This window comes from Orbicella franksi, chromosome 2, assembly GCF_964199315.1.
Source record: "Orbicella franksi chromosome 2, jaOrbFran1.1, whole genome shotgun sequence".
Taxonomy (NCBI): Eukaryota; Metazoa; Cnidaria; class Anthozoa; order Scleractinia; family Merulinidae; genus Orbicella; species Orbicella franksi.
The window spans coordinates 967,744-993,835 of record NC_138146.1 but is presented as its reverse complement, the minus strand read 5'-3'; the positions used below and the strand labels follow the sequence as shown (position 1 = coordinate 993,835).

Sequence of the window (26,092 nt, the reverse complement as noted above, 5' to 3'; positions counted from 1 at the left end):
GAACTGATATTTCAGGCTGACGACGATGCATATTATATATACTTACAAGCTGAGACACAAGTTATTCGCAGTGTCAATATGTTTTTATTACCACAGTGTTTAATGAGAGTCGCAAACTTTACAGACCAATTTTGGCATTCTAGACACTTTAGACGCCCCAGATGACTGTTAATATCTGTATTATTCTTCTTACTATTTGCGTTTGAAAGTGTCTCGTGTAAACACACGGCCAGAAAAAAAATCAATTTATTATGTCACTGACACATTTCATATTTATGCTTTAGGAGTACTTCCGTTTTGCGTATTTTGAATCAAAGATAATCAGGCAAACATTGACTGGGTTTGGTGATAGCAGAGCCCCGTTTCTTCCCCAAAATTGTCTGAAGGCAAGGTAAGTCTTGCTATCAGATGAATATACATTTTAAAGGAAAATTGTTATTTACGTTCAGTATATCCCTTAAGGTTTATACTTGTACCTATTGACCTCCCGCCTTGCGTCCAGCTGATAAGTGCACCTAGACTGCCGAGTTGTCCACAACGTAAAGCAATATTTTCCATTTATGTATTCGCGAATAATTAGCAACGCACTTATGTTGGAGCAATTTGAATCGTTTCTGCTGGCTTTAATCGACGATTTAGGGGGCAAAGTAACAAGGTATATTAGCTGAGTAAGGCAAGCAACATTTTACTTTCTATTTATATGATACCATTGAACCATGCACTCACCGTTTTGCGGTGGCAATTGTGCTGTAAATAATTTTATTTAATTTATCACATACAGGCGTCATGTCCTCGTCGGAAAAAGAACCCTTCAACAGTTTTGTCGAACACCGCCTAAGCAGATTTAAGAATTGGCAAAAGCGTATTTCGGGTTTTGAGGGGTCCTTGTCTTCTGTTAATTATTTATAGCAACTTGTAAGGAATCTTCCCTTCCAAAATGGTCGTTAGAAACAGAATTGTTTGCAACAAAACGGGATTTGAGCAGAGTCAGAGTTGAATCGTTGTTGTTTCTAGCTATGCTACAGTCTTTCTAAGTAACATATAGCTGTCACAATAATTTATAGTCCTTAGACATAGCCTTCAGGAAAATTGCCCAACTGATCTCGTGACTTAAGTAAAATACTTATTTCATACCAGTTTTAACACAAACAGGCTAATCATGCGGCGAAATGTTCATGTTCCCAATTTTCAAGTTCTTGTTCTATTATTTCGGAATAGTCCATTGTTTGGAACAGTTGCTTTTAAATTGTGTTTTATGGTCTATTTTTTTAATTTCGCGAAATCATTTAGCGAATTTTTTTTTTAGCCGGTTTTTTAAAGGTAAAAGTGGTGTTTATGTCAAAATCAAATGATGCATGAAAGTAAAGAAATTCTCATCAGTACGTTTATGAAAAAAGATTTTCGTTGACACACCATTGCCGACAAGAAATATACTTTCCGCTGCAATAAAGATGTTGTAAAATGATTATCTGTATCTGCAGAAAGCATTTACGATTTTAAACTAAATACATTATGAACGCAAATAAAGCTAAAACATTGACCACAAAGCTTCAGATAAATCGCAGTTTTTCTTAAAGCTCAAAATATTCGAATCCTTTTTTTCTCGGAATGATCGAATAACCGTCAGGGAACCGAATAGACCATTTCTGTCTCAGCACCAATTACGATATTTGGAGAAACACAATATGTTAAAAACACCGAGGATTTGCTTTTATTTTTAAACAAAGACAAAAGTCTTTTCCATATCCGCCGAGGATCATCTTACTTGGTAGGGTTTACTTAGTGTAATTGATGTTTTCGTGTGTGTTAATGCTACAGCAGAAAGCCGGCCGCAGGAAGCCGTTAAACGTATGTATACTTTCCGCATTGAGAAACACAGTAGCACTTTTCTCGAAAGCCATTTTGCTCTTGAACAATGGGCAAACAATTTGTAGAAAATACAAAATTATTTTCCATAAAAATATCATTTGTTCCCTTATTTTACCAAAACTAAAGCGAGATGCGATGTGGAGGTGGTCAGGGTACTCTGCAAGTGAAGCACATCCTTGCTGCAACCTTAAACCACGGATATCCGAAATCTTTAGAAGAAACACTTGAAAGCTTGGGTGATTTGAACACTGTTGCAGCCCAAAATAAAACACGTGTAAAATGGAATTGCATATACCCCTAGATCTGATCAATATTAAAACAAAACAGAGCAAAACCTTAGTAATTGATAGCATAGAAATATCATATCATGTTGAAAAATAACTTCAAAGATCTTGTTACACAAAATTAATCCAGACTGTTCGAAACAACCTTATTGTATTTCAACGTAAACAGGAACTAAAAGTGCTCAGCGTGATTCAAAAGGAAATTTATTTTGATGAAAAGCGAGAAATTTTTTGAGGATGACAACAAGCCATGCCTCCAATCGGATGATTATTTTAACAATTACGCTATCGGTTGATAGCCGGCATGGTGGGCAGACGGGAGTGCACCTTTGATAGAAATTCAATAGAAAACCGAGAAGTGGAAACCAGACTGATTAGCGATGTGTTAACTTGCGTGAATGATAAAATTCCAAAGTGATTGACACATTTTACTTGGAAAGATAACCATAAACACAAATGAAAGTGCTGCCTAATTGGTTTCATTGCAAGGTGCGCAAAATAGCGTGTCATACACGGACTGAAAAGTTACAACCACCTGGTACAGGATATGCAGCACCACATGAAAGAATGGTCACACACTAGGGTTTCATCCCCGGTTTCAAGATTAGAAACATCTTGTGGAACATAATAAACAGCGCCACATGGAAACACTACTTAGGCTTAACACAGACAACACTGCCGATATTTTAACTCTGCAATAGCGAAGTAAAACGGGCAAGTTTTAAGGCTGTTTTCCTTTGTGCGAGCTCGTTCGTCGTAAATGCTGTTTGATTGATTACACGTTACAAACTGAGTTATCAGTCGCACTGCGAACTTGTCGATGTATTGGTACAGCACTGAGAAAAAGTTGTTTTGGCGGAACTCGCCAAACGTTTGGCGAAAAAGTTGCGAACTTTAGCTTGAGGAGAACTTTCGACGAATGTTTGTCGATATTTCGCAAATCCAGTTTTGTTAAAATTTCGACGATATTTTACGAGGCTAGATGACGCTTAAACGAAAAAGTCGCTTACTGTAAGAGGAAAATCTTCTAGATTCTTTCCTGCGTAATCTTTAGTAGTAATAACGGTTTTTTGGAAGCATGTTGTCAGCTGTTTTGTAATGACGTATCACGTCGAAAGTCCGTGAATACAGTCACAACAATTTTGATGACTAAGTCGGCCAACATATATGTTGAGAAATTTTAAATTGTACCCCTTTCTTTGGGGTCTGACTATGAAAAATTTTAAAGGAAAACATCCGAGGCTTTGAAACCTTTTAAAGAATCAGGTGAAAGGAAGTTCTGGTGAAAATAGCGTTCTTCAAGTTGGTTACATTGTCTGCCCAATATTTTATCAATAGAACGAGTTGATTGAAGGTGTCAAAAAGTTTCCACGCGACTAAAAACAACTTCAGCAAGAATCAAAATTGGGCAAAAAAATTCATTTTGACGCAAAAAATCTAAAAGCCCAGCAAGGTAGGTTTTAGTGTATTTTTTGCGTTGTCAAATCAGGTTTTTTTTTAAAACACCTTTTCTTACACTTTGGACTACTTTGAAACGTTACCGAAAAGGAAGTCAGCCACTCCATGGTCATTTTATATGTGACTAAAGAAATCTTACTTTCGAATGTCATTCTTGGAGGTGATATTAGACCGCCAGAACATTTAAAACAAAACAAAAAAAAACAAAAAAAAAAAAAAAAAAGAAAGAAAAAACAAAACAAAACCAAAAAAAAACTGATTTCATTCTTAACTTAAAACGTTAGAATGCTTTAGCGGCCATTGGTAGTAGACAATAAATTTCAGCAGGACACAGCGAAGAAATGTAAGCACACATCTTGAAATGTGGCTTTGCTTTGTCACATAGCTGAGGGAATTTTAAGGATACGCGAATATAGTAATTAAACCAACACATACAGTTTAGCCTGCAGGGCATAGACATGTATGGTTGTAATCTATATTTATTTTATTTATCGTGGCCAACCTGTTTGAATTCTTTATTACGTGAATATTAAATTGGTAGAAATTATAAACGAACGAATGTCATTTCCCAAGTTTGCCGGCAGCTGTCTAGCTGGCTCAATAGTCGCGTAGTCTCAATCAATATTCTTGTTGTGCCCTTGAAAGGGAATTTTGTGTAGAGGTTTAACTAGGCTATTGTCCCTTTATCAGAAAGAAAATTATGTAGTATAGTACTATACAATATCTTTTAAAACTCGCAAAGTTTTAAGCGCAAGTTTGAAGCGCTTTTGTTTGTACGAACTCGTCCTCCGGCTGTCGGATCAATTACCAGTCATCCTGGGTTGTCAGTCATAATACGAGCTTGCCGATGGTCGGTTCCTTGGTCATGTAAATGATATTTGCAAACATGCTTTAGGGAAAACACCTCAGATACATTAAAATTTGAACACAGGAAGTCGGTAACAACAGAACATTTGGTGATAGCTCAAAGACCGAAGGAAGGCTTTTTTCCAATACTCCGGTGAGTTTGGTCCAGCTTGAGGTTTATGTTTATAACCATATTGGCACCTTGTACAGGGTATCTGACGCACTTGCAACATATTCTGTTTGGATGTGCAATTAATCCTGTTGGATCGACAGGTTTATTTTATCAAAAAATACCACTGCACGTCAATGTACAGAAAACTATCTTGCTTCACATGTCATTTCAGGATTTAACTTACAAATTTTTTTTTGCACAGAGTGTGGGTGTTATATCATTGAGCTAAGCAGGCAGTTCCGTTCCAGTTACTCCGTAGATGGAATTTATTCCATTGTCGTAGAATTTGATACGGTAAGCTTAGTCTTGTGTTTCCAGTTCATTGGGAATGCCATGGAACATCATAGAAAAACTTCTTTTGAAGTTGACATATTAATTATAGCCGGGAGCTTAGGCAAACCATGACGGCAACGGCAACGAGAACGTCACCAAACTGAGAAGCGTCAATGAACGAGCAGGACAATGGGCCAAGCGTTAGAAATATTTGTACACTTCGTGACGTCCTCAGTTAAGCAACAACTGATATATTCGTATATTTTTTTGCAATTTATTCCCAGCAGTACTCATTTAAATATAGACGAGCAACTAGGGTTAAACATATTAAAACAATTAAAACGTTCTCTGGCTGAAAAATGTACGTTAAAATAAGCTTTCAGCCCAGCCTTTGACGAATGATCAAAAAGACGGGAATGAATGAATATATACAGCAAAAGGTGTGAAAAAAATACAAAAAAATTGCAAAATTAAAATGATGACAACAAAAGGGAATTTGGATATTGAAGAGGTACTAATTTAAAAGAATAGCATATTGTCTTGGCATTGGTTTAGAATTACTGTCTGCTTCATTAGTCCTGCCAGCCGAGAGTTTTTTCGCACACGATATCGCCTTTGTCAATTACTTTAGCGTTATCACAGTCGATGGTCGTTCAACCATGCATGGTGGGAAAAGTTGGAGCCTTTGCTGCAATGCTTGACATTTCTGACATGTTTTGTTTTCCCGCGTTTGAAGGCATCTGCTTGTTTCTCGAATCAGCTCCAAATACAGTCACTGCAGGGAATCCCATAGACAATGTTTGTTTGGAGATGGCAGGGTGGCTTGACTTTAGGCGAAGAAGGGAATTCTTGCTGTGAAGCTCTGTAACTTCTGGTAACAACTGGAATTCCATTGTTACGAAGTAATAATATTTAGTTTGAGCGGTTTTAGACCGATTGGCCTCCTAAACAAGTTTAGCTAATTGTGAATTTCGAAGGTAAACTACTGGGCCAATTTCAGTAGGCGTTGTCCATGGCTTAGCCGTCGTCATTACTCACTCCCACTAATATCCATGGCCGCCAGACACTCCTCACAAAACCGCTAAATATGAAAATATCGGGACCCCCCAACGACTTTTGCCATGTAATACCTAATCGGTATTCCCATTTTAATTTAGCGAATCTGAGTAAGTACCAATTCAAGTATGGTATGGAGTATATCAAGCTTGATCACGATTAGATTGTTGCATTCCCTTTATGTAGGCGGTGATGCCTTTTGGATAACATGCAATGTCAAATGATTGCGCTGTTGGCCGTGGCCATCTCACTGTCTTCGCGGATGACTGCCAGCTTTATTCCTGGTAATTTAAATTGATATAATTGTGATGGACAGTGAAAGTCTAGAATAGATTCGTTACATCGAATATTAGGTATCGATCTGTAGACGAGATGTCAGTGATGCATGAGGTTTAGATTGAAACTTAAATTAAAAATTGTAGTTCTCGAAATTTAAAAACGTCCGGTTAAGATAATTAAAATCAAATGCAGCCTACTGTGTTGCGTTTTAATAACATGGAAATATGAAATAGAGTAGCTAAATTTCAAGACAACTAGGAAAGCGGAAGTTTTGAGAGTCTTGTTTTTGCAATTGATAGCAGAAATGTTGAAAGTTTTGAAGTGATGATAATCTACATAACATTTTGCACCTCAACAATTTAGACGGTGCGAGCCGTACGAATGGGGCGTAAGCCAATTTTAATCAAACCCAGAGAGGCCTAGTTTAAAGTAAACTTTATTATAAAAGAAATTGACGGCTTGTTTATATAATATAAGAATGCGTAGCTTCTAATTAATGTAGTATTTTTCGTCTTGATCTAACCTGTTACCTTACATTACTAAGCATTAACATGCTTTTCTTCCTATAGCCAACGAATGCATAAACTACACCATACTGCATGAGATAAACAGATCAAAGTTTTCCTCGAACTACACAACAAACCTTAGTGACAGCTTATTAACAGGCTGGTTCACATTCAATGGCTCGGCAGGAAAACAGATGTCGACCTCTTGTGTTCCCTCCAATCGCTGTGGAACGTTAGTTCCCGGATGGATGGCGGGTACACATCCGGGTGTTGAGGAAGGAGTCGTAGAACGGTCGGCTTGCTTTACCATGAAACAGTTATGCTGCATGGTCTCTGTGAGCATGCGTGTAAGAAATTGCAGTGGCTTCTATGTTTACAAGCTGGTTACCATGCCGTCTTTTAACTTCAACTTTCGTCTTTGTGGAGATGGTGTTAAAGGTAAAGTATGGTTTGTTCCTCAAGTTTACTTTGCGTAACTCCTTAATCTTCTGTCTTATCGTAAAAAAAAACACAGTGGACTTCTCGAACTCATTAATAATTCATGAAGTTAAAAGAAAATCATGACCGCGACGGTGTTTGAATATCCGATCTTAATATTAGCATAGACTTTTACGATTTTATTTCTCCGTTTTCTCCTTAGTTTTAGTTTCGATTGAGGAGATATAAACATTCGAGAACGTGTTTAAAAACATTTTCAAACACTTCGAAGTTCGTCAGAAAGACTCCGCTGCGTGTCTTTTCAACATTCTTCTCGGTGTTTGGAAATGTGGTCAAACATGGTCTTTCGTGTTTGATATATTAGTGAAAATACCTGCACAGGACTAAAGCAACTAACTCAGTCGTTTTTTAATTGCAGGGTCACTTCCACTTCTTCAGGCAGGAAGCAAAAATGTTTCAGGTAATAAAAACAAGTTCAGTTGGCAAAGTGGTCTTGTTGTATAAGGCGGGCAGGATCAAATGTTGTGAAACTTTTTTTCTGTCACATTTACCGCAACAAATGAGTACCGCGTGAGTGTTTGTTGCCTCTGTTTACATCGAGAGCCACATATTTGCGCTTTTTTTATATCATCATTTACAGGAAATGATAATGAGTGCCTCAGTTACAAAACACTTAACGAGAACGACAGAGCTGCAGACTACTTCAGTTACCACACAATGAAATGTGACGCCAGTCTTCCCCAGGTCTGGTACAGATTTACTGGCCGCGCGGGGACTGTTATGCCAACAAAATGCGTGCCAAAAATGCATTGTGGTGCTCTGTCTCCCGGATGGTTAAATGGCAAGCATCCTACTGTGGGGGAGGGAGTGGTGGAACGTATGATTTGTTTCACTAAAGACGACGAGTGTTGCTTCTGGTATAGTCAGGTCTTAGTAAGGAACTGCAGTGACTTTATCGTGTATAGATTTGAACACTTCCCCACAGCACAACAATTCTGCAGTCTGCGCTACTGTGGGGCTGGAAGAGCAGGTCAGAAATTTTAAATAAACAAGGAATTAGGTACGATATTTAGCCAGTAAGGGGCAAGAGGTTGAAAGTGGTAACTGTCGGCCCGTTTACCAACTCGTCAAGGCACTCAGCGAGTCTTTTGAAAGAGACGTTTGACGACTTTCTGACGATGGAGGACGTAAGTTAGAGAAAAGGAAAGCTTGTAGGTTCTCCTGAAATGACTTAACTTTGACAGTTTTTTTAAGTTGTAAGTCGTTTCCGAGTCACGTAAGATATGAACCAAGATCAAACAGAATCATCAAGGACGGCATGACCTAGTCTCTTCGAGACCAGTTTGCATGTTACTAAATCACTAGCTAAGAACCACGTGAACTAACTCCTTTAAAACAGTTTTTGTGTAAAGAAATCACTGTTGACAGCTTGACACTTTTTATTTAATCTAGGCTGTAAAGACAAGGACGGAAACGTTTATGACGTTGGGCAGACTTTGAATCCCAACCCACTCTTCACCTGCAAATGTACACCGAACTTTCAAGTCTCATGCACTAAAACACAAACTGGCTGTTGGGATTTCCATGGAAACGCTTTTGCTGACAGACAGGAGTGGCTTAGCAACAGCAAAACTAAGTGCAGCTGCCTCGAAGGAAAAATAACCTGCACCAAGCTCTCTCGACCGGCTTGCACCGATGAAAACGGTATCGTGAGGGAACATGGGAAAAACTGGTTTTCTGGAGCCTGCTTTAACTGCACATGCGGAGATGGCTTGATCAGCTGTATCAAGTATCACGTGACCATTCAATACGGCAAAATTAGAGTTGAGACAGTCGGGAATTGCATGCCATGTCGTCGACCAAGTGAAGATATTATGCCAACCGGAAGTGGGACTGTTAGCGCCTGTCAAGGTTTGTTCGTGTTTGCAATAAATGCCAAGTTTCGTATCATTATTTCACATGTACCCGTAATACCACCATGATACTTGACGCTGAGAAAAGGTTTGTAATTTGTTCCATTAACATGTGCGGTCACTGTCTTCTTTATCATTTGCAACAAAACGAAACACCAAGTTCATCTATGGCTGTGCTTTCATACTCAATATGGTTTCATCAAGAAGGCTGCACCGTCATGTCATGTGCGCGGTAAGCATTGCTACTCTCTGATGGAAGGAAGCCTCTTAAAGCTTGTTCAACCAAATATTTACTAACCTACTTTTCATATCTAGTTTTTTTTCAGTTGAAGAAGTCAAATGAGTTATTTCGTTGTTCAAGCGGTGACTTTATAAGAAAACGTCACTTGTGTAATGGCGTCTCAGAGTGTTCTGATGGCTCAGATGAGGCGCAATGTCTGGATGGTAAGTTATAATTTAAAGTAATGAAACGAAACCTATTCCATATGATTAAATTTAAAGCTTGTCTATTTCTGACCAATCCCTCTTCAGTCCATCTAGGCGTTAATTTCGTGCCAAAACATTCTATAACGAACACGAAATCAGAGAGTACTAGTGGGAGAGGCGAAGAGATTTCGCCTCCGTTTGTTTCAGTCTGGGATGAGAACTTATTGTCGTTTCTCATGTAACTCTCAATCTCTCAGTTTAAGATCGGCCTCCCTTTTTCGTTCAAGGCGACATTTTTTAGTAATTTACTCGACCGGCTTTTAATTAGTGCAATTGTATGTACTCATTCTGCGCAATGAGTTGAAACCACAGTTAAGCTCCAGCCTGCTGTTTGGCTGCCTAATAATGCACTGATAAGACGCTAATCTATCTCTGATATATTTTGTGTTTCCAGTTTTTTGTCGTGATGAAGAGGGACAGGTGTTGGTTCTCAAAGATATCTGGAAGGTAATCTTAACTTATAAATCGAGCCACATTTTAAAACGCGTGTATTACATGTAGTTAAGTGATGGTGTCAACCATGGCGAAGACGCGCTTATTATAATTTTTTTTTTTCAATTTAATGGTACAAAATTACCATTAAATTGAGGGAAACCTGACAATAATAGTTTACTAAGATAGAAAAAAACTAAAGAGATAACAAACCATAAAGGAACAAACATGGTTAAGGATGGAGAAGATTAACACGGATTACAAACGACGAATTTGAGAAATTTAGCCGAAAACTTTCCGATATGCGCAAACCATGACGTAACGCCTTTAAATTGCTGAGACCACGTTAACTTATTTTCCACTTTTAGGTAACTGACTGCATCACCTGCCGATGTAATGCTGGATTATTGAAATGTGAAAGAGAACTACAAGTTAATTTCCCAGGTCAACACAATGCATATGTTCCATTTCATGAATCCTGTGAACAACCCGCCTGCAACACGCGAGAGTTCATCGAAGAGAGAAGAGAATCTTGCCAAGGTCAGGCTCGAGAAATGGTCTATTGTGAATAATAAACCTAAGATACAAGTAAATGTAGTGGAAACCCCAAGCACGGTGATCTGATGCTTGGATTCTGGATATGTTTTTTTTTATATGGGCTCTACAAGTGAGTGTGACAAAAATTAAATGTAACTGCTGTCAGTAATGCTATGGAAGGTTTAAGAGCATCCTAGTACTAACAAGACATATACTCACCCCCACATGGCAGTATAACGTTTAGCATGCAACTTTAAGAGAGGTGAGATGATAATAAACTTACGCAAAAATGCAACTTTTGAAACGTAAAAATCACTATTTTGGTCTGCCTCGGGACACCACTTGCAATTCCAACCACACTGAGTTCATTTTTTAAAAGAAAATTAAAGTTTCAGGAATCTGTTTTCTGACCCAAAAGGGTTATGAGGATCTTACAGAGAGTGCTTATCAAACTCTGGGTGACCGAAATCCAGGTGTCAATACGTTTCGAGTTAGCCAGTTAGAAATTGAGGTTTGCAGCTCGTTTAATCTTGTCAAAAAGATGCTCATTCCACATAGCCAATTATGACTAGGGGGGCAGTTTTAGTCGTGGTCGAGATCAGGGTCGGACCACTCGACCAAGGTGCAGTAAGTTGTGCACAAACTTCTGTTAGGTAATTAGAGGTATTCAGACTTTCGTGGCAGCACAATTAGCAACTATTTCACAATCCAAATAATTTGCCGCATATTATTACCCTACTGATATCATGGGTGATAAATTATTCCTTACCTTTGCCGCGAAATTCAGCGTTAATTTATAATTTCACGGGTGGCCATTTAATTACCCGTGCATGGCAAAATTTATATATATTTTCTCCCACAGCTATTGAAACAACCAAAGACGGTCGCATTCTGCTTGAAGGAGACACATGGGAGTACCAAGGATGTAACTTCCAGTTTACGGGTGAGAAGGCAACCCAAGGATGTCCACAAATGAAGACGCTTCAGTGTTATTTATATAATGGTGCTGTTTGCTGTGCAAGGAAATGTCCAGGTAATATAAGTTTATATCTTAATTGTTTATGCAGGTAAAGGAGATCACACGAGAAATCTAAACTAGTACAACCTATCTCTTGGAAAATGGAAAACAAATTTATGCGATAAACACATAGGGTTGTGTTTGGTAGGCTTCGCCAATATCTAGCCATCTTGAAATCACGTTTGGTCAATAACCCAAATATATAAACGAACCCGCCAACTGTCCAGCCATCTTAACCTCACACCTGGTCAATAACCCATATATATAAACGAACCTTAACAACCTTTTTTCATTTTAAGGAATGATTCTCATGCGAGAATATACTCAATTTCTTTTCATAGCACTTCCTCAACTTGCCAGCCAGATGCGATGGAACATGACTGTGTGTTCTGAAGGGCTTCAGCTTAGAGCAGGCGATGACGCGTGTGACACGCCCAGTCCAAACTGTCTACAGAAAAACGATTGTGAACCGGGTAAGTCTGAAAAACAGAGAAAACTAAACCATGCTACTGTAAATTGAGATACTGTTAGGCGTTTCATTGTAGTCGCTATTTTGAGAAGAAGATAACTTGAGAAATTATTTTGTAAGAGCTGTCTTACACGTACATTAAGTGAAAGAACAAAATGTGCAGCCAAAGCTATCGGCGGCATTTACCTGAAAACCAAGCCTTAACAAGGCGCTGCTTTGTTGTTTAGAAGCCCTGTGCCAAGACGAGGAAGGGAATGCTTATTTTGATGGAGCCACATGGACTGTTGACGACTGCATCGACTGTAGATGCGATAAAGAAATTATTTCCTGTTCACGGGAGATAATGTTCATAACAAGTGATGAGTTTAAAACCGAGCATTGCAATCAAACAGGGTGTGACGTGGAGGCCTTTCTCAAGACAAACAAAGGGATTTGTAAAGGTAAGTATGCCACGTTTATTTTTTAACTGTCAATGTAAAATGACTAGAAGAATTGGTACTACTCTTACATGGGATAGCAGTCTGGAACAGAATACCCCCTCCCTCCCACCGCGCTCCAAAATTTGTCAGGTTTCCGCAACAGCCAGTATCACTCTGGAACACTGGTAATTAGCAGACATTCAAGCAAGAGCTTTCAGTCATTGATGCCTTGTTATATTCCCCACGGCATTTAGAAAAGGTGCCTGTCATTAAATTGGAATGTGAAATAAGTCATCCACAGATCCGTTATCGAATTACTTCTATATTCTTGCTGTTGCCTCCATAGCGTGCACTTGGAAGAACAAAACCCTGCCTGATGGTCACCGCTGGAAGGAGAATGGTGTCGATTTCTTTTGCAGCTCTGAGCAACAACGAGTGAAGCCTGGATGCTACTTAGAAACCGGTCAAATTCGCTGTACTGGGGCATTCGTAGGTTTGTCATCAATGAAGTTAATTAAGTGTGTATTTGTAGACTATACATAAAGTGAAAACCAGGGATTGCTTATGATAACGTTTGGAGATTATATTTGTCAGATATGCTATATCTGGGCCGGAAAGTATATTTGTTCTTGTCAGTTGTACTTGCAAAAATAACAGGACTCAGAAATTCTTAATACTTAAACATTTATAGCTCTACGTAACCAAGAAGGTTTTTTTCTTACGTTTGCAGCAATACAAAACTCAACCCTTATTTCAGAGGACAGGCTGTACGTGTGTGAAAGTGGAGACGAAATCAGGTCACTAAATGACAGGTGTAATCAGAGACAGGACTGTAATGATGGATCAGACGAGAGAGTCTGTGCACAGTGTAAGTTCCAGTGCTAGTAAGATGTCGTGAAACCAAACGAAAGTAATCATACAACTGAAAAGTTAAATGTCGGAGCGAACAGAACATGTACTCGACACAAAGCGCTAAGTAACATGTCACTGATTTCAAAGCAGGAAAACATGGCCCTAGCGCCATGCGCGGGAAGGCAAGTCACTATTTCCAAGCGCGGGAAAAATGTATGCCGAGAAACGCGTGTACGTATTGCGGTAGCTTGGCGGAGGTAGTCTAATCCACGATACCTAAAACATCCTACAAACTCACTTTCGAGTATCAATTTTTCTTAGAACCCTATCCCAGAATAACTGCCTGAAAACCATACCCTTCACAGTGTCTATTGAAATTGTTGTTAAGGTGGCTCAAAACAGTTTCCAACGGTTAGATTTTGATGGATCATTATAACCACCTTTTATCACTTGATGCGACAATCAGTGTATCAAAAAACCGTCCAATCATTGGTGAACACGTTATTATCATTTTCGTGACGCAATAGGTTACCATAGCAACAGTATGACCTACTTAAAACGCCCTTAATTACAGCTTTAGGGGCTTATAATTCAAGAATGGTGTGGGGGAATTTTTTTATATTATCAAATTTTAATACGCACGATAAGACACAACTTTTGGCAAAGTTTCAAAAAATTCTCTAAATAGGGTTCAGAGCCACCTTAAATTTTCGAAACTTAAAGGTGGCTCGGAACCCTATGTACAGAATTCTTAAAGAGTGGTCATAACGACCCATTAAAATCTAAGTGCTGGAAATTGTTTTAAGCCACCTTAACTGTTTGATGTATATTTCTCTTTCAAAGATGTCTGTCCATTTCACACAAAATTCAACCTCTACTGGGAAAGAACTGCCCTGGACAACACTGTACAAAGGAATTGTTCAGAAATAGATCCAAATCTAGGAGGTAAAAAAGTAGTTAAATGTTATTGTAAGGTTTAATCTGAAACTGAAAGTATTGAAATATAAATCTCGAGACAACAATCTGAACTAATTCACAAACGTAAATGATTTGTGATTTTTAAACATGATAAAAATTACACAAAATTTAATTTCAGTGACACTAATTCATGAGAGCTGATTAAGGTCCGCGTAAGAAACGTGCGAGATCCAAGATAACTTTTTCAACCTCGTTTTCAAGTTGCTGTACAATGAAAGAGAGTATGACAGGTTGGAGAGTTTTTCCTCAACAAACTTATTATTGAGCTTTGCTTTCAGTATCAATCCTGATTTACAATGAGCCTTTTCATTAGCAGAGTCAAACCTAGCGTCACAAAAATGTGGTTCTAACTTTTAAGTCTGTGAACAGAACCCATTTTATGTGATCCATGGTGATCGTTTATCATATTCCTCAACGTGTGAGTAGGGCAGTTATATCAGATTCTCTGGCCAGCTAAACTCAAGACATTTAAAAAAACTCTTGATAGCACTAGTACTGAATTTAACTATTCAATTTGTCTTTTATTGCTGTTAATTTTACTTACAGGATACTTCACCAGTCGTTGTTCTTCAGACTTTGGTTTCATAACTAAGTGGAGTCACAAAGAAGGATGTTTTTGCGAAAAATCAACTCTTCTTCAGGAATTCGGGATTGAGGTATATAGCAGTATATGGGTGTTTAACTTCTCTGTCTTGGACATATAATACATGTAACACAATCAGTGTAGTGAAACTCACGACCTGTCTATTCATTCCCCTACTTTACTAATTGAAGGGAGCGCAGGCTCCGTTTTCTTTTTGTCACGATGTTTCGGTAATCTCATGATGGTGTCATCACTAACCAAAAATGCTTTCCTTAGCAGCAATGAAAATTCGTTTTTTTTTATTTTCAGTTGTCTTCAGTGAATTTGACAGATTTGCTGAAACTATCAAGGGAATTGATCAGAGAGGCAGCGAACTTCACAAATAAGGAATTGCTCCTTGATTATCTCAATCGGTTTTTTAAAACTGGCGCCAATCTGCTAAATCCGATCAGCCAATCAAACGACCTGGTAGCAATAAATTTCTCTCAGGTGAAAAGATCTTATTATTTGATTAGTATTAGAAATGCACGATTTTACACAAAGCCATCGTGAACTTTGGACGATGAAACGGATAGTCTGAACGCAAGGTTTGACAGTAAATTGACGTTTGAACCTTTTTTAGTCAGTCAGTCAGTCAACACTCACTCACTCATCCATTCATTCATTCATTCATTCATTCATTCATTCAGTCAGTCAGTCACTCATTCAGTCAGTCAGTCAGTCAGTCATTTAGTCAGTCAGTCAGTCAGTCACTCACTCACTCAGTTACTCAGTCAGTCAGTCAATTAGTCAGTCAGTCACTCATTCATTTAATCAGTCAGTCACTCAGTCAATCAAAATATCAATCCATTCACCCATCTCTTCATCCATTCATCCATCCATGCATCCATGCTAACGCATTCACTTAGGTGAGTCTATATGGATTCTACTGACCAAGAACGCTTTATGGAAGTTACTTTATACTTTTGTAATGATTAGTGTTGACTTTGAGACACAGAACAAGGGCTTAAAGAGCCAAGTTGGTTAAGGTGACGTTTTTTTTTTAGCGAGCCTGTGGGTCACATCTTGCTAAGCTCTGCTAAAGTTTATCCCCGGTTTCTGTAAATTTAAGCCACTATATGTATTTCTATTTCTCCTGGATGGGATGTTATTCATCGCAGCTTGCCCCCAGCATTAAGTTCGCCGGTACTCATTTGTACACGTGGGTGGAGAGAGGCATTGCGAGAGCGAACTATCTGCTGAAGAACAAAACACAAACAACCCGGCCAGGGCTCGAAATCGGACCGCTCGATCCGGAGTTGAGCGCACTAACCATGAGGCCACTCCGCCTCGCAATAAAAACAGCACGCCGAAAGGTAATAAGGTTTAGCAAAATTACCACTCGTATTGCTTTACCTCACTTATAACTTAACGCGCTTTCCTTATTCTCTTTGTCTAGATATTTTTCAACGCAGCCGATAACAGAAGTATATTCCTGGCCCCTGCAAATTCCTTTTGCAGTCGTGCAGTGGTGAGTCACCTGGGGATAGTGTGTTTCAGCAGAGGATGACATTCTCCTCTAAATGATGCCAGATTGGTGGCACAAGGAGTATTTGGTCTCGATGTACATGTTGGCTTTTAAATCTTTAAACTGTTTTCATTTTTGTTGTTTTCGCAGACTACCAAGCAATTATGGTCTTTAAGATTGGACGTTACGAAATTTGCTTGTTCAGCTCCCACTTTTACCCAGATGTTGGCTTTTTGTAGGAGTATTAGGCTTCCGTCCCCGTAAGTCATGTCTCTCTTATGTCATGTGTAAATCGAGCATTAATTCATTTAAATCAACTCTCTTAGGTTGCTTGGGCTTGAAGTAGCACCAGTCTAAGTGTTATTATTTTTTTGTATTTTACCATCTGTTAAATTTGTTTTGGTAATTCATATCATTTTATAATATATATTTATGTCTCTTCTTTATAAATTTTAAGGAAAGGAGAGTGGTCCTAGAATGGAGAATAAGTTTCCTCTTGTCACTATCCCGCCATTTTTTGGTTTTTGTATATGTGGCAAAGTATTATTAAACTAGACTTAAAATTAGGTATTATGGCTCAGTAAACTCTAGTACACCTGAAAAGCGGTCAGACAAACTGCGCATGTAGCTCCTGCCAAAACTGTTGCTTCCAAGTGTCTCTATTTTCACGCAACGACACAGCGCTCCATGTCACGTCACGCCATGTTACGCTAAACCATTTCGTAGCGGGCTTGAAAATATTTATACATTGTTTCTTTGTCTCTGGCAGTCCTCTCTATAGTGTGGGCGATCACAAGGATGAACCTGGCTACCAATACATGTTACGACCTGGTTCAACGCAGTTTTGGCTTCGACCAGCGCTACGATTGAGAATTGATCCAATTCAACTAACTTCGGGAGATCAACCTCCCGGTTATCCAGCCCTTCTGCCACGGAACATAACTAGCGAGGTGAAATAAAGTTCTGACAGGCTTTATATCCGATCTGATATGTTAATGTCATGTGGTCAAATAAGGTTACGCCAAAAAGAACGCCGATAGCAATGTAAGGTTGAGCGAATGTTTCCATCTCGCGTTGCATGTTTGCTTTCAAGACCAGGAGGAGAACTAAAGTTGTAACCATTTATGATATTGCTCTAAGTGATTTTAAAATTAAAAGGTCGTTGTTCACAATTGTGGCAACGTTTTGATCAAGAAACAGTACATGTACATGTAGTAGCCGTAGCAGTAGCGGCAACATCATCATCATCACCATCCTCATTAAGGTCTTCAGGAACCTGATCAAATCGTTGTTTTTGTGTTGACCAGGTTAATGGAAGTAGCGCCCGTGCCCATTTTCATCCTGCCAACTGCACATGGATTCGATATGACGTAAGTAATTTGAAAAGCTGCTCTTCAGTGCTTTCTATTTTCGACATCCTCAGTCAGTGTCATATGCAGGTTTTTACTTAGAAGCTACTCACCTGTTATCCCAGAGCAATGCTGGGTCATATTAGAAATATTTCTACTTCTGATATGACCTCTTAACATTCCTCAGTACGAAATTTGAACCTCAAATTGCGGCCGCTCTCCAAGCGACCAGGAATTCTTTATCTCCTTGTCGAAATCTGCGTACCTTCCCATTGAGCGGTGTCTCCTTCGCAGCCGTTATTAGTGTCGTTAAGCAACGTTTCTGCCTTGCTGTATGACGATTCAATGGCTGCGAAGGAGACTCATTCAGGGGTGGCCGCTCTACCGATATTTCACTTTTTACAAATCCTTTATCACTAACGCAAAAGTATCATGCGCAGACAAGGCCTTTTGTAAGGAAACTGTCCTAATAAAAGGTGCTGATTATCAACCTCCTGCGTTTGCTTATGTCGGCTTAAACCTGTGCTTATGCACTAATGTAAACAAGCCTTTAACATAGCCTCTTGCTTGAGGTTGCTACTGACGAGAGTTCGGACACATGTAAATCATTTCGGAACCTTGCTAGATATTTAGAATACCAGCTTTACACTTAATTCACTTTCCTTTTACCATTATTATCAGGATATTTTTTTCTATTATAGCTCAACGGAACTTTAAAGATGACAACTAGGGAAGTCAACGACGAAGAGAAAGAACAAAAAGCTATCATTCAAGGCTACTTAGAGCTTGCACTCAGCAGCTTATCCATCGTGGCTGTAATACTCTGTTTGGTCATCCTCACCTGTCTAAGGTCATCAGTCACCAATTAATAAATAGATAATTGATGATGATGCTGCCGCTGCTACTACTGATTATAATAATATTTATCCTTGGCAGTGTTTATAGCACCAATGTTAGTGGGGCCAGGTAAAAACTGAAACAATTAATTCATGTTGAACATAACATTGTTAAGAATCTCAACTGGCCGGAGGCAAACCAGCTTGGGTATTTACAAGCGTGGTTGATAATTTGAACTCGGGACTACCGTGAAAAAAATCCAGGTAGTAGTCAGAGCGGGACTCAAGCCCGTGCGAGTCCACACGGCCATGCTGCCTCGTTGACACGACTGACGGACTGACTGACTGACTGACTGACTGACTGGCAAACGGTTGACAAAATGATTGCCCGACTGACCGATCAATTGAGTGATTGATTGACAGAGCGATTCTCATTGATTGGTCAATACTTGATTGTTGAAGGAGCCCTTGTTATTGTTTTATATCTTACAGGATACGAAATTCAGAGAGGATATTTGTTCATAAAAATCTTTTGCTTTCCTTGTGCCTGGTTTACATCGTGATGATCTTGGACACCTTTGTTTTCACAAACAGGAAACAGACGCCAGTGAGTTTCTCCGTTTTTTTGTTTTGTCAACTGTGTTCACCTCCCGGGGGGGAGGGGGGACCTCTCATGTGAAAAGGTCGGGGATGCTCGTCGTTTCGCTTAGGGGTTTAAATCATGAATTTTGGCCTCGCTTAGGTTGTTCAGGAGGCGACGTCACTATCTTTAATTAACCGTCAAGGTATCTTTTAGGAAGACGAAATATTAAAATACGCTGTCATGTTCGATTTAGAGTGGTATCTTTTAGGGATCAAATAAAGCTCGAACTACGCCAGATTGGTCTCATTTAGAAGTTTAATTCAAATTTTCAGACAGAATCCCCGACCTTTCCTCATGGGAGTCTCCCGGAGGATCAACTTTGAAGACAAAACGAGTATGTTCTCCAGGAACTTTGAGACAAGAATATCATAAACTGCTCCCCCCTATTAATCCCTGATTCAGTTTGTGCTCACTTTATGCGATTTATTACCAAGGTCTTGAATATATTTAATGTGCTTAAATTGTCATGTGTATTCCAAAGGCTGTTCTTTGTGCTTTGTTTGTTTTATTGCAGAAATTGTGTTCAGCTATGGCTGTCATCCAACATGTAACTCACACAGCCATTTTTTCGTGGATGTTGGTAGAAGGAATCCATCTTTACATCAAGCTGGTCAAAGTGTTCTCAGTGAAAAAGCTATACATCACATATATCATCATCGGGTGGGGTAAGATCTTTGCTAAATGGATCTTCTGTTTCAAGTCATGTCCTTTAATCCTCATGAACTACATCCGGGAAGTGTCGATGGGACAACAACCCACATTATAAATACAAATACCACGGGGTAACCAATTGTTTGTTGTATCCGCAACACACCTTTTTAATTATTATTTTTTTAAATGACAGGTCTCCCAGCTATTCTAGTTGGCTTGATAGCAGCCATCAGGCCTGAGACGTATGATATGAGTAAGACTTACTACAAGGACGTCATGTGTGGATCGCTAAAACTTCCTGCGGAGATTATGCGTGACAGGTTAGTTAATGAATGGGCAACTCACCCTGGTTTTGATCCATCGCTTCTTCCACTGTGGCATTTTGGAGTCAGCGTGCCGAGTGTAACTGCACGTCAAGGCTTAATAGTCCCCTTAGTTTGAAAACATTTTTTAAAATTTAATGTCATTTCGAACCTTGCGAATCCCATCGGAATCCTATCCCATCCATCCCAGGGTTTAGCGTTTTTACTTGGTCTAATGGTTCTCCGGGGCTGGCAGACGAATATAACAACGCTACCTCGCTCATTTCGAGGGCAAGCTGTTTTGAGGTTTAGCGTAAACACAGTGTAGAGAACACTGGCGTGTCGGAGGTGTGAGTGTTTAGTAGGTCAGATTTTGAGTCGTTTCAAACGCTCTGCGTTCAGACTGTATGGTATAACTGTTTTGTATTTGCAAAAAAACACTGTTAAATAAAAAGATTACTGAAAAGCAATGTCCATTTCAAGAGCGTTTTTAATATTTTCAAGGTGCTGGCTTCATGATGGAGAATGGTTGTACAAAGCTCCGATACTCACAATCCTTTTGGTAAGCTAAAATATTTTTCCATCCAGTGGCTGATTTCGGGAGCGTCTGGAAAGCCTTTCCTTGTTTTCTTACAAAAAACTTATAAGGTTGAGACGAAAACAGTTCAGACTATCTCATTCTTGCAACAAGAACCCCTCCCCCCTTTCGAGTGAGCAGAGGCTCGTCTTCACTTTGCCCCTTCCCACTCCTCCTCTCACCTTCTCATGCACCCTTTTGGTACCAATGGATTCACCATTAACATCCAAGAACCCCATGGAATACTCTTCTTCTTTGGGTTATTTAAACCCAGTATTTGTTAGTAATTCTGGGTCCAAGCTTCGATTTGACCTGTTTAGATGCTGGAAAACATGTATATTCATTGCTTGATGAGTAATTCTAACAATAAATTTTAGTACCGTACTAAGAAAACTCACTGCTTCCCATTTTCAGGTCAATCTCGCAATCTTCTTGGTCCTGCTAAGAGTGATATTTACCAAGATATCGACAAAATATCGGACCGACAACTTAAAAAAGACCAAGTGCGTAATATTCACAGTGATATTTATTTAACCTTTCTTTTGGAAAACTGAAATTTTAATTTCTCATCGAGCGCTCCTTGGAATCATCAATCCCAAGTATAATGAATATCTAAAGTATAGCTAGGAAATGTTTCCCACTTAATGGATTCGAATTTAACAAGGGGGACTAAATATAAATGTGATAACTTTGTCGATTGAAACATTTCACGTTCTGTAATTAATCTGTCTATTATAAAATGGATCCACAAATAATTTGTCATAACTTTCCATCAATCTTACTATTTTCCAGATATTCTACTTCCTTCTCTGATATCCAAGTGGGAAATAGCTAACTGATTCGGAAAAGCTTTAAAATTCTTCAGTTAAAAGAAAAACTGAGCTTAGAAAAGCCTACATACATAAAAAAGTTCAGGTGAAGTCAGCTTTACTGTCAGACAGTTAAACTCAGGACAACCTTCCAGCTATCATTTTCAGCCCTTAGTCAAACGCGTAAGGAAGGGAGGTTATACACTGGTAGCAATATTTTTTGACAGGCCGTTGTGAAACCTGTTCAGTTAATTAGTAAATGCTGCACTTTTTCTTTCACAGGAGAGGTCTGAAAAGTGTCGCTGCTCTTCTGCCTTTGTTGGGTGTCACGTGGTTACTGGGATTCGTTGTTCAATGGAGTGAAGTCCTTCTCTACTTGTTTATTATTCTCAACTCGACTCAGGTAAAAACTAATTCTAAGTATGTGAACCGTCCGTTCTGTTGATTACTTAAGATGTTTTTCAACTCTATAGGTCATTGCAATTCGATGCCAAAGTTAGAAAAGACGTTTTTATCAAACAATTAGACCCCAATGTTTCCTCGATTCAAACGCGAAGCAAGAACGTGACGGATTTTACATTTTGTTCATGTGGATAACACGTATATTATTATTGTTATTATTATTACTGTACATATTTATGCTTTCTTTAATTTTTAGCTAGATACACGTTCCCACAAGTAAACAAAATCGTGTTTAGATAAAGGATTATTATTGTTGTTGTTGTTGCTGTCTCTCTGGTTTTAATAGTATTTTTTTGTATATACAGGGTCTGTTGTTCTGCATATTTCACAGCCTCTTGGATGACCAGGTACACTGTTTCTCTTACTGAAACTGTTCACGTACGACTAATGTAATAAAACAAATTCTCTTCGTAATCATAACCTCTCCTCAGCATATGCAAACGCATTAAAGCTAACGATGCTGATAATAATAATAATGATGATGATGATGATGCTGACTCATAGGGTGATACCATAGCCATATTTGAATCATGACAAATCATAGTTGTGTTTCCATTGTGGTTCATAAAATGGTCTCTTAATAATATAATTAGTGCAATGTGTACAAATGGGATCATTTATGGAACCTTATACATGACCTCATTTTTGGAATCATAACTATTACAAATGCGAATGTAGACCAAAAATAGCCATAAATTTCCACGTTCACTTCGACACGAGGCGCCGTGAGACAAACTCGGAATTCCAGTTACACCGATGGGCCTTCATAAAAGTCAACTTAACTGCCGTACAAACCTTCGTGAACTCAGAATTCAGGTAAAAACTCGGTGGCCATCGTGGTCTACACTCGAAAGGCCACCTATGCGCATGCTTGAAACTAAAATGTCTGCACAGGGAACCCAGCTGGGAAACGCGAAGTCCAGCAGTAAGAACTATAACACGATGTACGAGTTGTTGTCATCTGTGGGCCTCATAAGCCGATGTAATTGGTACACAAATCATCATCGTTGGAATCATAATCATGATTATATATATCGTGCAAGAGTTCTCTTGTCGTTTTGCATCTGTGTTTTGCCTCTAATTATGTCTTTTTTCTGTCTGCTTTTCTTTTCATTTTAGATAAGGGAGAGTTTAATTAATTCTATAAGGAGAACTCGATTGAGGCAAATGGCCCGATATGACAGATCCTCGATTGCTTCAACAATTACACAGTTGTCATCCCCAGGTAAATCTTTCGTGGATCTCGTTTCGCCGTGAAATAAAATGCCTCGCCGAAACACCTCTTGGAATTGTTCCAAACGCTTACAATGAAAGCTGAAGTTCTAAAAAAAGATTGCAATCTGTGTGCGTCAAATATATCGACGGTTAAAATATAATTAGTTCTAGGGAGACTTATTTTTCATCAACATTTCATTCTCATTTTGTTTCTTTCACTAGTTCTAGGGAGACTTATTTTTCATCAACATTTCATTCTCATTTTGTTTCTTTCACTGCAGGATCCATAAATGGGATGGAAAACTTCAAACAACGGGGGGAAATTCCAAGCTCCAAGTTTTATGACACTAAACTTTAAGTTATGGAACAAAAAATATAGATATTCTGCTGAGCGCTTCCTAAACTCTATAAATTACACGCACTGAAAGAACACTAGGGAACTTTCAAGGCAATTATCGACACACAACTCAAGAGCGTTAAGCTTTGTTTTGAGCCAGGCATTTTGAGTATTCAGTGTTACGATATTGATCATTTAGCTCTTAGGGGTCGCAATTCCTCTCATTTGCGAAGCTTTCGTCAGAATTGCAGGTGTAGTTCTGCTCTAAGTACCGGAAGCGGTCTTGGAAGGCAGATACGTCAGAGATAGTAAATTTTTCTATTTCCTTTGAAATGCAGTAGGGTAGGGATGACATATCTTGATGCTCGTGTTGTTTTTGATCGGAAAATGACAGGGTAAAACTCCTCGAATTAACACGACACGGCCCTGCTTATCCTCCACTTAATGGCGCGACATAAGGTCTGTGTCAAGTCCGTGAGGGGAAGGGGTTGGGATACTTATTGTCTCCGGGTTTTCGGTTTTCGGTTTAATTAAGGACAGAATGCCGGTATTCTTAGTCGCCAAGGTATCGTTTAGGGCTGCTATTCTGTGTTAATAATTTCATGGATGAGGGCATTCGATTACAACCACCTTTTTATCGTCATAATAGTAATGGACCGAGCCGAGTACAATTCAGGGAGTAATCAGACAAGCAGAACGCCATTTTGAAACTTCGAGCACGATTACTCCCTAAATTGCTTACGAATTGATCGTATCTATAACAAATTTCGAAATTAAAAAAAGTCTTTTAAGGACTTCTTTTGAGCGAAAAAGTCAGAAGTGTTCTCCATAAGTTTTAAAAACTGTTGAAAACATAAAAAAGTCATTAGATCACGCGTAATTGACGTGCAAATCGCGCGCCGATTACGTCGCAAATAGGCGCCCGGAGAACAAATCACGATCGAGAATTTTGTCATAGATACGATTAAAGTAACTACAGCTCTAGTGACGTACCCGACAATACTGATTGGCATTATGCATAGCAAAAGTTTATAAATCGCTGCTTGATAGCGCGCCATGTTTCAGCAGGAAGCGGAAGGAGGAATAAGAATTCACGTGTTTGTATTGATCCTTTTATTCCGCTGAAACACCTTGTGCTTTTATCAAGTAACAGTACACCACCATTACTCTTAATACGTTTCGACATTGTCGCATGTGCTTATTAGGACAGCCTTTGTCAAAGCAGATGTAAACTTCTCTTATTACTACGAATATAGACTGCTCTCGTTGAGGAGTTATAGTCATCATTACGGGCGAGCATAAGTAAAAAGTAAAAAAAGTAAAGTAAAAAGCTTTATTAATGTGTCATTGTATTTAGTTTTCACAACTAATTGGGGACACAACAAAAAAATTAAAATTATTCACAAATAAGGAATAATAATAAAAATGTATATACAATTAAAATATGTAGCATGTATAAATTGTACAATAAAACAATGGGTATTTAAGAGGTAGTCTCTAAGAATTGCAAAGGTTACAGCAGCTATTGTTAGTATTGTTGTTGTTCAAGAGTGACGTTAGGTCTTTTTCCCTACTGTTATTTTTAAAAGATTCTATATTCGAGGAGCCTTTCAATTCATTACCTAGTTTCGACCATATATGAGGTCCTTGATATCTAATAGGATGTTTTCCATAGTTAATAGTGTTAAAAGTAGGAATATCAAATTCACTGTTTCTTAACGAATGACTAGCGCTTTTCTGCTTAAACAGTTCGTCAACAATACTTGGTGCGAGGCCATATTTTACTTTGTACATTAATATAGCCATATGTTGTAGTCTTCGATATAGTAGTGAAGGTAGCTCTGCTCGAACCAGAAGGTTTTCGTATGATTCTGAATGGGAGTCCTTTTAACATAGGAGCCCAGCAACAGCAACAACAACAACAACAACAATAACAACAACTTTATTTGTACTCAGCTAGAAATTAAATGAGCAAGAATAAGTTAAAATAAAAAGAGTACATGGCTGCCCGAAATAACCTTAATGGGCTAATAAGACTGAGCCCCTCACCGTTAAGACAGCGCCCCAGCGTGGCCGAGTGGTTACATGGTTAGGGCGCTGGAGGTCTGGAGGTCTCGGGCTCAAGCCCCGTTCTGACTACCAGCTGGCGTTGTTCTCTGTAGGCCCTGTTCAACTCCTCGGCCACACCTTTAAATAGCTAACTGGTCTGCCTTCTGCCAGATGGGATTTTTAACCATGTCATGTTCATTTACATTATTTTATTTTTTCATCGTTTATTTCCATTGGCCCTGAAAAGCCCTATTGGGGGAGTGGTCAGTTGATATAAAAGAAACAAGTCAGTTGTCGTTTTTGTGAAGCACCTTTAAATTATAGAGATAGACTTGTAACCTAGCCACCAACATTGTTTGAGATAAGTAATGGTAATAGGACTGAGTGATAACAACATCGGACGACCGCGCAGCGGGAGTCCGATTTGTTTATCAGGAGTATGATTGCGGACCGAATTGGACGACACGAAGTTTTATCAACAATTAAT

General features: G+C 38.9%; 1 protein-coding gene across 4 annotated transcripts; it reads left to right on the top strand.

The window, feature by feature from the left end:
• LOC145474419 (uncharacterized) lies at window positions 1–26,092 on the top strand. Of its 4 annotated transcripts, none has more exons than XM_081455139.1 (32): window positions 1–391; window positions 4,832–4,923; window positions 6,145–6,242; window positions 6,807–7,181; window positions 7,600–7,641; window positions 7,822–8,211; window positions 8,634–9,092; window positions 9,410–9,538; window positions 9,975–10,027; window positions 10,381–10,552; window positions 11,412–11,582; window positions 11,909–12,040; window positions 12,264–12,476; window positions 12,802–12,948; window positions 13,186–13,323; window positions 14,151–14,252; window positions 14,832–14,941; window positions 15,178–15,357; window positions 16,307–16,378; window positions 16,526–16,635; window positions 17,145–17,325; window positions 17,683–17,745; window positions 18,426–18,574; window positions 19,053–19,167; window positions 19,718–19,868; window positions 20,048–20,174; window positions 20,661–20,718; window positions 21,148–21,236; window positions 21,825–21,945; window positions 22,310–22,351; window positions 23,124–23,229; window positions 23,501–26,092. In XM_081455139.1, exons 3-32 carry the CDS (start codon window positions 6,167–6,169, stop codon window positions 23,575–23,577), a joined length of 4,350 nt encoding a protein of 1,449 aa, XP_081311265.1. In that variant the 5' UTR covers window positions 1–391; window positions 4,832–4,923; window positions 6,145–6,166; the 3' UTR covers window positions 23,578–26,092. The 4 variants fall into 4 exon arrangements, with proteins under 4 accessions (XP_081311265.1, XP_081311263.1, XP_081311264.1 ...); XM_081455137.1 differs by having other exon boundaries at window positions 5,663–6,242; XM_081455138.1 differs by having other exon boundaries at window positions 4,832–5,776.

Bases quoted from the DNA above. Each gene is read 5' to 3' on its own strand.
- LOC145474419 (XM_081455140.1), top strand. From the start codon at position 6,167: ATGCAATGTCAAATGATTGCGCTGTTGGCCGTGGCCATCTCACTGTCT. The intron at 12,949-13,185 runs GTTTGTCATCAA...TTACGTTTGCAG, and splicing joins CTGTACTGGGGCATTCGTAG to CAATACAAAACTCAACCCTT. The intron at 17,326-17,682 runs GTGAAATAAAGT...TGTGTTGACCAG, and splicing joins CACGGAACATAACTAGCGAG to GTTAATGGAAGTAGCGCCCG.